General features: G+C 41.2%; 1 protein-coding gene across 1 annotated transcript in view; it reads right to left on the bottom strand.

Annotated features, from left to right (window-relative positions):
* SMARCD2 (SWI/SNF related BAF chromatin remodeling complex subunit D2) overlaps window positions 1–12,075 on the bottom strand; it is a 31,029-nt gene that overhangs the window by 8,146 nt on the left and 10,808 nt on the right. Inside the window, exons 2-4 of the mRNA XM_075277143.1 lie at window positions 2,400–2,584; window positions 788–830; window positions 22–144 (exon numbers count right to left, since the gene is read on the bottom strand). Coding sequence (XP_075133244.1) covers window positions 22–144; window positions 788–830; window positions 2,400–2,584 — 351 coding nt within the window. The remainder of the gene's footprint in view (window positions 1–21; window positions 145–787; window positions 831–2,399; window positions 2,585–12,075) is intronic.

Here is a 12,075-nt window from a genome sequence, read left to right as displayed (position 1 = left end):
CATGGTCGTCACTCATCTTACAGTAAGAGGTTTCTTGATGGCATCCTGGATCTCCATCCTCTTTCTGGCAATTGTCTGATCTAATTTCCGCTCAAAAGCTAAGAGGTCCATATATGCCTGTGACTCTGGGACTAGCTCTCGGATCTACAAAGTAGAAATAAAAGCTTAGAAGATGGAAACATTTATACTGTCCCTTACATAATGGTCATGAAACAGACACAAATTAGAAATTTGCTTTGATTTTTAAAGGGGTATTCAGGAATTATTTCAATAATTTGCAAGATCTCTATATACGTTCAGTGAATGCTGAATACCTATTCTGATCATACATCTAAGTACTTATTCACATGTCTGCAGTTTTTTAACGGACAGCATACAGATCTATTCATACTTCTATTTTTTTATAACAGTGGGTCTGTAAAAAGAAAATACCTATACCTGTCAGTTTTTTCCCCTGGATGCATCACACCCTAAGTAAATCAATGTATCCATGAAAAAAAAAAAAGAAAAACTTACTTGGCTAGATCTCTGGCAAGCGTGGAGGGATCCGAGCAGCAGAGCAGTGCTCCCAGAACTGAATGCCCGCCCCTAAGTGCACCAACTGCCTCATCTGCATATCGCTTCTAAGTCATTTTTTTCCAAATCTATAAAAGCTATGTTATCACTGTATTGTGCTCTGCTACATATAGTGCTATGCTTGGGGGGAGGTGTTAAGACTCTCTTTAAATTGGTAAACTCCTTTTAGAAGTCACAGTAGCCGACAGAAAGTAAGCTAACAGAAACTTACCCTCTGCGGTAAAACTTTATCAGCCATTTTCCTTCTCTTTATTCTAGAAATGCAATAAAGAAACACTGGTTACAGTCTCTAAAATACTAAATAAACTTATATTTAAAGGAATTGTCCACTTATATAATACTGTATTTAAAGGAGTTGTCCACTTTAGATAATCCCTACTTGCTAGAACAAACCCTTGACAATAAGCTGAAAATAACATGTCCCCGTGCTGTGACCCCCAGCTATCATTTATAATCTGTGCAGAACCTGACACTAAATGTTCAATTTCCTTGCAGAGACATCACAATGGAAATGAAGCATTACACAATGTCACTTCAATGCAATGGATCGTCTATATAATAATGCAGAGGACAGCAAAAGACAAGAGGTTTCTAACTTCTCTCTCCTTCAGCCAAAAAAATCAGCATCCTGAACAGTGGGCCCCCTGTATAAGAATTCCACAAAATGGTAAGTTTAGAAATCCAGACAACCCTTTTGTGGTGAACTTGTTATTCAATATACCATCTCTAAATTGCTGATATAGGTTTTTACAGAATTGTAAAAGCAAATGGACACATGGAATAGAGGAGGGAGGGCTAATTTCCTTCACTTGTCTGCAATACCTTTTACTGTACACTGAACTGACAGCATTCTGCAAGATCTCGCAGCTTACAGTGTAAGAAAAGTTGCATCTACTTCTGCTTCCTTGTGTTATAGCTAATAGGATATTATTCACAGACAGCAAGCAGCTTATGGCTGGCTTATACATCTCTCTTTTTCTATGTCAGTGATCTTTTTAGCTGCATCATAAACTGGATTTGCAGTCCAATGTCCATGGTTCTCCTACATCACAGTCACTTGAGCTTTTCTTAGCTATTTTTTTTTTGTGTTTTTCAATGCCTCAATATAGTCCCAATATTGATCAATGTGTAATCACATTGAGCACCTTTGTTGGAAGATGCTATATAGTGAAAGAACGATAAAACCTGGATTAGACATGTCCAATTGAATGTGAAGACTACATGCCCTACATGCTTTTCTATACGCATTAAAAAGTGGTTACCTAAAGGAAACCACATACATTATAATGGGGTCTGTGTGTTTTCTGCACGAAACATGCGGAGAGAAAAGTGCTGCTTGCATGCGGATACCGAGCGTAAATCACACGGACCCCATTATAGACTATGGGGTCCACAGGTTTCCCAGGTAACCGCTTTTTGATGAGTATAGGTTTTTGTTCGGGGAGTCTGCTTAGAATCCCAAATGCAGAAGTGAACCGGGCCTTACGTTCTAGAATATTATTGATTATTTTTTTGGGGGGAACATATTTATTAATCAGTATTTTAGTGTATTTAATAATAAACATTATATTTGTGATATAGGGGACAGCTGCAGTTATGGCTTTTTCTGTCCGATGTAGCTTGCCTGAGATGCCAGGACAGCACGGGTAGTACATGCCATATTTTGACTTTATTTTTTCCTTTATGTTGCAATACTCATTTCAGAGAGTCACATCTGTAGAAAGTTATTATCATTCTGTATAAAACTATGGCAGCATTTTATGGTATATTTGATAACCTATTCCCTTTGAGACTATAAAAATAGACTGTTTACAACTACTTACCCCCTCCTTGGGTTTGGCACAGAAGGATGTCCTTGTGGAGTCATAAGCCTTTTTCTAAATGAGTCCATCAACATAGGGTTCATACCAGGTCGCATGGGGGACCCTGGTCCATATGTAGGGAGCATTGGGGATCCAACTGGCATGCCCGGGACTTGCATTCGAGCACCAGGCATCATACCAGGGCGCTGAAAAATTTTTTTAATTACCATTAGAGAAAGTGCAAATCAGAAAGTTGTGAGGTATAGCCTAAAGATAAAACCATAATAAAAAGTAAAATTGTTTATTTGATTTACATACAGATAATTGGCCATAACGATTGTTCTCAGTCATTCTGGTTGACAAATCTGTGCATCAAAATACATGAAGTCATGCCATCTGTTAAGCGGCTGTAAACTTTTATCTAGGTAAGCTTTGTAAAACAAAGCACGTACAGTTTTTGTAACAAACTGTATTAAAAAAAAATCAGCCACAATAGATTTTAGGGACTTTGTTTATACAAAGAAAGTTGTATACTGTATATATCTGCACCCAAGTAGCTCACCCAGGGACAGGAAGTGCATTGGTGGTCCTGGGCACCAATGCAAAATATGTAATGGGGCCTCCACTTACCATGTGTTACCCCCTGAGGCTCCAAGGCCCGGTAGTGATTGCTACTTCTGCACCCCCTATAAGGGGCCTTTGAATGTAATTATTTCGGCTACTGACCCACAGTGTCTCTTAGCTGGATGGCAAACCCTTGTCTATAACTAGCTGTTCCTGATATATATGTAAATATATATATATACACATATTGAAGAAGCTTAGTGAGGATCGTTCACCACCTCTGCCACGTCCAGCCTATTGCCATGTCCAGCTTCTCGCATCGTCCTTGCTCCACTGATTCCCGCACTGTTATAAATCTATTGTTCCCAAGCAAACTTATTCTCTAGCCCCCACTAACCCCCAAGCAATCAGTACGGTTAATTTGGAGCCTAATAAGCTATTTATACTCTGTACTGTCAGGTGGGCAGTGCCAGGCAGGAGCAGACAAGGGGCCGACAAGGGGCCTGATTTTGACCTCCGACATTGTCAATTTTTAGTTATAGTCACATGTTTCTTCACGGTATAGTATGTTGGTGTATGCATATAGGGTGGTATATTTACGTACATCTATCCTGATCTATATTGGGCTATAAAAGGATAAGAGCATGATAGATTTATATAGATATTATACTTATTATGTCTATAGGATAGGCCTTTCACTAGCAAATAAGTGAATAGTATCTTAGGGGGCGTTCACACTACCGTCGGTGTCCGACATGTAGTGTCCGCTCCTAGTGTCCGCTCAAAATCTGTCACGGACACTAGGAGCGGACACTAGATGTGTCCGTGACACCTGTCATTCACTTGAATGGGCATCGGGTGCGTTCTTTTGCACTCCGTGCCCGTCCTTCCCTGTCCGCAAGTGAAGATGTCCGACTTCTCAAGCGGACAGAAAAACCCTGCATGCATCTACATCTAGTGTCCGCTCCTAGTGTCCGTGACAGATTTTGAGCGGACACTAGGAGCGGACACTACATGTCGGACACCGACGGTAGTGTGAACGCTCCCTTATTGAGAAGCAGACATAAATGGTGTCCTTGTGGTGTCGCTTTACGAGATGAAGAGATTTTATGCCTTGTTATATGCCATACTGCTTTTATACAATTTTTTTATACCTCTTATCATCCATCGTTTTGGAGGATGAAGAGATGCCATGCTCTTTTGCATACAATATTGTCCTTTTATTATATCTATTTATAAGGATAATAAATAATAGTTGGTGAGGATACACATCAGTATGCATGCAGTGGTTGCAGTGGATATAGGAACACCTGCAGCGCCGATAATGCACAGCAGAAGTAGCAATTATCATTGTGCATAGCAATAGAGCATTATCATGTATGGGCACAATGGCTACCGTATGGCTATACTATTATCTGTTAAACCATACGTGTGCCGCGGACGGTGTAATTCGTTATCGATGCATCAATATAGCGATCCATGCTAATTTGCCATGATATACGGTAGATGCATCTTAATTTACAGAGTTACCTTTGTGGTGCGTGATTTTTACCGAGGGTAGATTGTATGAGAACTCCTTCCCTACGTAGATGCTCACTAGCCACCTATTATCCACCTTTGATCACAATATGAAACATCAATGGCCGTGACAGTAGCCTTATACTTTCCTAAGCTCCTGGCATCAGATATCCATGGTAACAGCCTCCCTCTGGTTCACCAATGAGGAAGTAGGGGCGGTGTTGGGATTGACACACTGCCGGTATGCTGCGGAGGAGGTCATCGCTTCATCTTTGATCCTGGATATATATGGATTATGTAAATTGATGGACCTCAAGGCTTAAAGGGGCTCTATCAGCAAAATTATGCTGTACGAGTCCCACATATGCCTGAATAGCCTTTAAAAAGGCTATTCAGGCACCGCTAATCTCATTTTAACCCCCCTCCTTGTTTTAAAATAATACCCTAAAAATGAATATGCAAATGGTCGGTCGTGCACTGTCCGACGTCATCTTGCTGTCACGCCTTCCTCTTCTTTCTTCTTCCAGCGACGCCCTCCTGTCCTGGCTCTTCCTCACCTTGATCTTCTGTTCTTATGGAATGAAGAGGTTCGCTCGCGTAGTTGTAAGGGGAACTTAGAACTACTACAAAAATGGCCCCGAAGCGTGCGCAGTAGCTACTGCGCACTTGCAGAATTTGAATCAAACCCGCCGGAAGAACAGAAGATCAAGGCGGGGAAGAGCCAGGACAGGAAGGCGTCGCTGCAAGAAGAAAGAAGCGGAAGGCATGACAGCAAGATGACGTTGGACGGGTATCATTTACATATTCATTTTTAGTATATTATTTTAAAACGGGGGGTGGGGGTGAAATAAGATTAGCGGTGCCGGAATAGCCTTTTTAAAGGCTATTCAGGCATATGTGGGGCTCATAGAGCATAATTTTGCTGATAAAGCCCCTTTAGCATCAAAGTACTGGTGCCCACCATCAGGGCACCGGGAAGAGAAGTTTTTTGGTTGGAGCCTTTATGCTCTATTGCCCTGAGGAACTTATGATGGTGTTTATCTCCTTGGTGAAACGCGTCGGGTCAGCATATTTAGATTGGAGTAGACTGCACACGTTGGAACCTAAGCTAGTACAACAATATCTGAGGGGCACATTTTTGTAGTGATCCCAGTCCATCTTATTTCCCAACTTTTTTGTAGCCAACAGCGCTTGTAGCTTTTGCCAGTGGTTAAAATATTGAGCTGGCAATGGCTTTGGACCTCAATTACTATAGTGTCGCTGGATGGATGTCTGGATTATATATTTATAGATCCAACTTCCAAGAACTAGTGATACTGTTGGTTGGTTACAAAGAGATTCAGACATCTGGGAGTCATTGTTTATATTTTAATATATCTGGGATTTTTAATGAGAATTAATAAACGTTGAGTTTTGTATTGTTCTTTTGGGACCATTCACCCATCAAAAAACTGTGATAAGGATTGCTAGACACTATGAGTCCATTGTACATTTAACGTTTTACTACTCAGACTGAGCTGACCAAGTAATGCATTAGCGGATTATAATCTAATGATATAAAAGGCTACTGACAGCTTCTGCATATTTTACCAGACCCTCTTTAGTGGACAGTATGACGTTTCGTGAGCCGAATTGGTCTTTGCGTGTCAAGTGACGACCATAATGCATCGCGAGCCTATAGTTCACAGTCCCGTGTATGGTTACAATGTTCCATGCTTCAGAACTACACGTTCCGTGATGCATTGCTTTGATATTTAGGCACCATTTTCCAACTTTACTTACGTCTCACTATTGGAACTGTACAAATCCACGGAAGTTGTTAGTGCTGTAGATGCGATTACTGGATTAATAGTCGAAATGATAATGTATAAAAATAAATGTGAGTTATATGAAATAAGTATATAAGTTACATCATACTGATATCATAGCCGCAAGAACATGCGGTCCTAGCAGCACATACTGTGTTCCCCGCCTGTGTTAGGGTTGTTTGTGTGAGAGCTGATACTATGCACTGCTATGCAAATAGAATCTGAATTATAAATACATAAATGTGATTTATTGCCCCGGGGGCTGAAGACTGTGTCTTCTGAGGGAATTTATAACCACAAATATGTGAAATTTGTAGAGAAATGTGATTTACACATCAGCCTGGCAAGTCTAAAATCCAAATAATGTGATTTACAGTCATAGAGATGGGGATTGTTCTCTGAGATACGTAAATTATAAGGGGAGGAATGTGTGGTATCCTGCCGAGAAGGAAAATCCGCCATATAAACTATAGTCTTGTGTGCTAGCCTCAAATGGAGCCGCATGAGAAAACCTTATTAAAGGGGTTGTCCAGGATTTATTTTTGAACGTCTATCCTTAGGATGTACTATAAACCACATGGGGAATCGGAAGCACTCGGCTCCAGTTCCTGTACAGTGGCCTGGTGTCATCAATGCAGCTAAGATCCCAATGAGCGCTGAGCCCCAGTACCTAGCCACTATATAAGACACAGCCATAAAGTGGGCCCGTACCGCTGATCACGCCAATTTATTTATTTAGCTTACTTATATAGCACCATCAAATTCCACAAACATTGTCCCATATAGGGCTCACAATCTAATGTCCCTATCAGTATGTCTTTGGAGTGTGCAAGGTAACTGGAATACCTGGAGAAAACCCATGCAAACTTGTTGCAAACCTGGAGAGAACATACAAACTTGTTACAGATGTTGTCACTGGACAAATTTGAACCTAGGACTCCAGCGCTGCAAGGCAACAATACTAACTACTGAGCTGCCCAATTATATATTTATGGCCTATCCCTAAGGATAGCCCATAAAAATAAATCCTGGAAACCTCTTTAGAATAGCCACTCAAAATTACAATGAAAAGTGGTCATGTCAAAGAAAATGGCTGGAAACATCAGGTTATTCTCCATCCTTTGGATCAATGAGGCCCAGCCACTTGGAATGCCACTGATCGCAAGAATGGGGGTCCTGAATCTATGTGATTGAGTATGAGCACTACCACTTCATCCACTGGAGAAGATTTATTAACCAACGCTTTCTCTAGGGCACAAGAGGAAAGTAATTATATATAGCTTGAGTCTAGAATGGAGTGGAAGTGTTTTGTGGCTCCAGTAATGTTAGCTGTGTGGTCTTGTGGGTTGTGAATGGTTGAAGTAGAGACTAAATATGCCTCTCCTCTGCACAACCCTAACCCTAATCTGCCTGGTTTAACGCAGACACAGCAGCTAGTACCTCATACTAACAGTAACAGGAGGCAACGCAACATACTGGATCCACTTCATTCTTGTATCTACCATTTTTTAGGATAAAGTACAATGTTACCTGCAGGTTTATAGAACAAATTCAGAGGAACTCTATCCACTCACATAGAGCCCCCCGCACATAGCTCTATTATGTGCATAAGGCTGTAAAATGTCATTATTGGGCACGAAGGAAAACAAGTTGGATGATGGAGAGTATAAAGTTTCAGAAAACGTACGATGCCCCATGAGTCTGGCAATAATTCTTATTTTATTGAAAAACATATCTTGTAGACATGAGGCAGAATTTGCAAGATCTGGATCTCCTGGAATGATATCCCTGGACTCCTCCATAGCCATCTACAAAGAACCTCCTGTGAGGATATGGTCATTGGTCACGTGCCCTATTCACAAGTCCCACTTAAGTGAATGGACTGAACTGTGATATCAAGCATAACCACTGTGCTTGGTTAGTAGTGAAGAGTCCGCAGAGCTCACCTGAATGCTGCAGCCTCTTCAAACAGCTGACTGGCTGGGGGCCTGGTCTAAGCCCCCTGCCAACCTTTAAATAAATACGTTTTCCAGAATAAAAAATAATTTCATATTAGGCCAGGGAAAGAGAAAAAAAATCAAAACATACTCACCTGTCCCGGGTGCACTGGTGTATCCCAGCACAATCCGATCCAGCTGCTGCGCTGTCTTTAGTTGGAAGTCACCGCTGCACTGTGACGTCCTGAGTCTCTTTGCTTAGGTCGTGGTCATGTGCGGCCGGGATTTTCGCCAAAAGAAAACATTGAAGCAGCAGGCCTGGACCGTGCTGGGAGCACGAGTATCAGGAGAGTTTTCTTTTTTTTTTTTTTTTTTTTTTACCTTCCTTGACCTAACATAAAAACATTTTTTTTTTTATCCTGGTCAACCCCTTTAATGACCTGTACTTAAGGATAGGTTATCAATTATTAGCTTGGAAAATCCTTTTAATCCTAGTTTTTGCATTATACGCACATGGGCTTATTTTGGTTGCAAGTTTCTATGAAGACATGGTAGGGATGCCGTAGAGGTGCATTAGCCGTCCATCATATTTTCTAAGAGAATTGGGAAACGGTGCTTCTAGAACATTACTGTAAATCCAGGAAGGTTGTACAGCTCTATACTTAGGGCCCTGCATGCGTATGCATGTACTTTATATGTCATGTCCTGAAACGCGTTGTCTTAAGCTGTCCAATAAAGTAGCCAATATTACTTGACTGATTCTCCCGCCGTACTGTGGTTAGCGTGGAGGAGGCTCGTACCTTGGTTGTTTTGGTTGAGTCTCTGAGCTTGTTCACTATGATGTACTTGTAGTAGTTTGCACTTTGTTAGTTCCATGTTAGCACTGAGCTATGAAGTAGTCCTTGGACTAACACTGCTCCCTCCTACAGCTAGTTGACAGCTTTCTTCCTATTGCCGCGTAAGAACTACTTCCTCACAGCGTGATGCGAGACTGCAGCTTGTAAAATAGAAATTTCACTGAAAGAATTTCACAGAGGAGCACAACACATACACTCCTAGAATCAGCATGTCTGACTCTACCTAAGGCTACATACAGGCGACCGTGTGCGTTGCCAGTGTGTTCTCAGTGGTTTTAACGGATAGCACACTGACCGATTCTTTACTACCGCCTCATCATGTATTATGGTTAAGTTCTTGAGCCCGGAGGCAAAACTCATGACAGGTCCTATTCCTATTCATTTTGCAGTCTGGGTATATTGATTTACAGTACATGTAATGGTCAGCTGAGGGCACAGACGGCACACAAATACTGTCCAGATGCCAACACAGTCAGCGGTTGGTCAGTGTTTTTCATCAGTATTTGTAAGCCAAATCTAAAAGTGGAACCTACTATGAGGTCTCATGCACACGACCAAGTATGCACATTCAGCCTCTTCCAACTTGCCATAGTTATACAGCATAACTACACAGAACGTCTATTGCTTTGATCACTTTTTATTAATTTTTTTTAATCAGAGGCAACACTGCAAAAAAACTGCGGTTCAGCACTTTTGGGTTTTTTTCCCCCCACTATGGCATTCACTGTACGGGAAAAATATTTTTATAAGTTTGTAAACTGGGAGTTTTTGGACACAGGGATATAAAGCAGCCGGCCATACAAATTAATACCAGACAAGCCTTAGAGCCTTCGATAGGCTCCTTGCTGCCATGGCAATAGATCGCCAGCAATCCATCACAAAATGCTTTAATAAGGCGTCTTGGGCGGAGCAGCATGAGCTCCTAAGCTGCCACCATATTTAAATACCCAACATATTCTTACGGCAAATGTCGGGATGGGGATAAAATGGCGTACACAGGGCCTAAATAATCAAAAAGTGCACCTTTTAGGCTGGGTTCACACCTGTGCTGGAGTTTCTGTTGGAGACCCCGCCACAGAAACCACCAAAAATTGGCAGAGAGAAATGCTTTGCACGTAGGACTTTTCTCTCCACGGCTCAAATGGAAATTGGAGGACAACCAGCAGACCACATTATAGTCAATGGTGTCCGTGTGTAACCACCGTTTTAGCATCCCAGCTTTCTATCGTTCAGGCCTCCAGCAGACCCGAACGACAGAGAACCTGGCGCTGATGTCAGCCTAACCTTACATGGACATCTATCTAGACACCCCTTATAATGTTCCCATAGATAACAAAGATAAATAAATCCAAGCTTATGTGATTTATAGTCAAGCATTTGGGAATTCTGTATGTAAACTGGAATTATATCCAAATGTGAATTATGTCTACATAAAAGCAAATTGCATGCAATGATATAGATATTGTACATGTTAATATGAAGATTTATTATCTTAAATTATGGCAACCTTAGACGCAGAATGTTGTAAGGGCTCATTCACATCTGCGCTCAGTCTCCGATCATACAGGTTTTCATTTTCTGCACAGAACTGAGCAGGAGACGGAAAGCTGCATGACTCTTTCATACCCATTCATCTGAATGGGTTTGAAAGGTGTCCGGCGTGAGCGGCAGTGAGCGTTTTATGCTCTCCGCGGCGAAACCGTTTTTTTAAAAACCAGACACAGAGTCGAACATGCAGTACTCTGTGTTCGGTTTTAAAAAAACGGTTTCGTGGCGGAGAGCATAAAACGCTCACCGGCGCTCAAGGCCGGACCCGGTCTGACAGGTTTCCGTCTTCTGCATGCAGAAGACGGAAACCTGAAAACGGAGTCCGGGCGCTAGTGTGAAGCCAGCGTAAAAGGTATTTTGGAATGTTTTATTAAAATTAGGAATTCTGTCAAATAAAAGCTATCTCTGCAAGGGCTTATTCATACATCTGGTTATCACAGTCCTATTGATTTCCTTTAGGCTAGAAACACATGAGGCGAATTTGTAGTGGGTTATTCTGCATATCCAAACACTGCAGAAAAAAGTGTCAGATTTTGGACAGGCAGCTGTTTTCTTTATGGCTGTCACAAGGATGTTTTTAGAAAACACTGGGGGGCATTTATCAAGCTTTATATCTTCTAATTCCACCCCCTTCTTTTTTTTAAGTGTATACACACAAGTTCTATTGTTGCATATAATTTAGTAAATTAATCAGATTACTGAGGGTTAAGAACAAACAAAAAAACATTATGAAAAAATCTTATGAAAAACACCCAAAAAATATATTTGACCCACAACTACCACCAAAAAAAGCCCCCCCAAAAAATACAGTAAATGTGCAGAAGAAGCATTGGCGTGTTTTAAAAAGTCTTTTTTTACGCAAAAAACCCCCCAAGACAAAAGAAAAAAAAGGCTCTATTCCCACGATGTTACACGTCACTGATTCTGACACGTAAACTTGTGTCAGAGTCAGCGCTGCAAAACAGAATCCCTTTGCCTTCAATGGGTTCCGTTTAGCGCGCGTAACACATTGAAATCAATGGGAGATTTTGGCTTTGGCTCAAAAAAAATGCAACAAAATCTGAAACAAAAAAAGTTCGTTTCCGCAACGTGAGGCTTTAACCTTAGTAGGCTTTAGCCTTAGTAAATGCTACAATTTCCACACCATTGCAATTTTCTATTCCGCTACCAATGCACTTTTTCCGCAAGCACTTTTTTCCCCCTATGTTGCAGAAATGCAGTGTTTTTTGTTGCAGATTTTGCTGTGTTTTTTTGAGCCAAAAGTGGAATTAACAGGAGGGAATCATCTAAAAACTTCCTATATATTTCCGATTCCTTTTCAAGCCACTCCTTACTTTGACTCAAAAAAACGCACCGAACTCTGCAATGGAAAACACTGCGTTTCCGCAACATGGGACCTTAGTCTTAATCTCCAATGTATAGTGCATGCTGTAGATTTGCAAAATACCATTCACTTTTATTGTAC

Source organism: Leptodactylus fuscus, chromosome 6, assembly GCF_031893055.1.
Source record: "Leptodactylus fuscus isolate aLepFus1 chromosome 6, aLepFus1.hap2, whole genome shotgun sequence".
Lineage (NCBI taxonomy): Eukaryota > Metazoa > Chordata > Amphibia > Anura > Leptodactylidae > Leptodactylus > Leptodactylus fuscus.
This window is presented reverse-complemented; position numbering and strand designations above follow the sequence as displayed.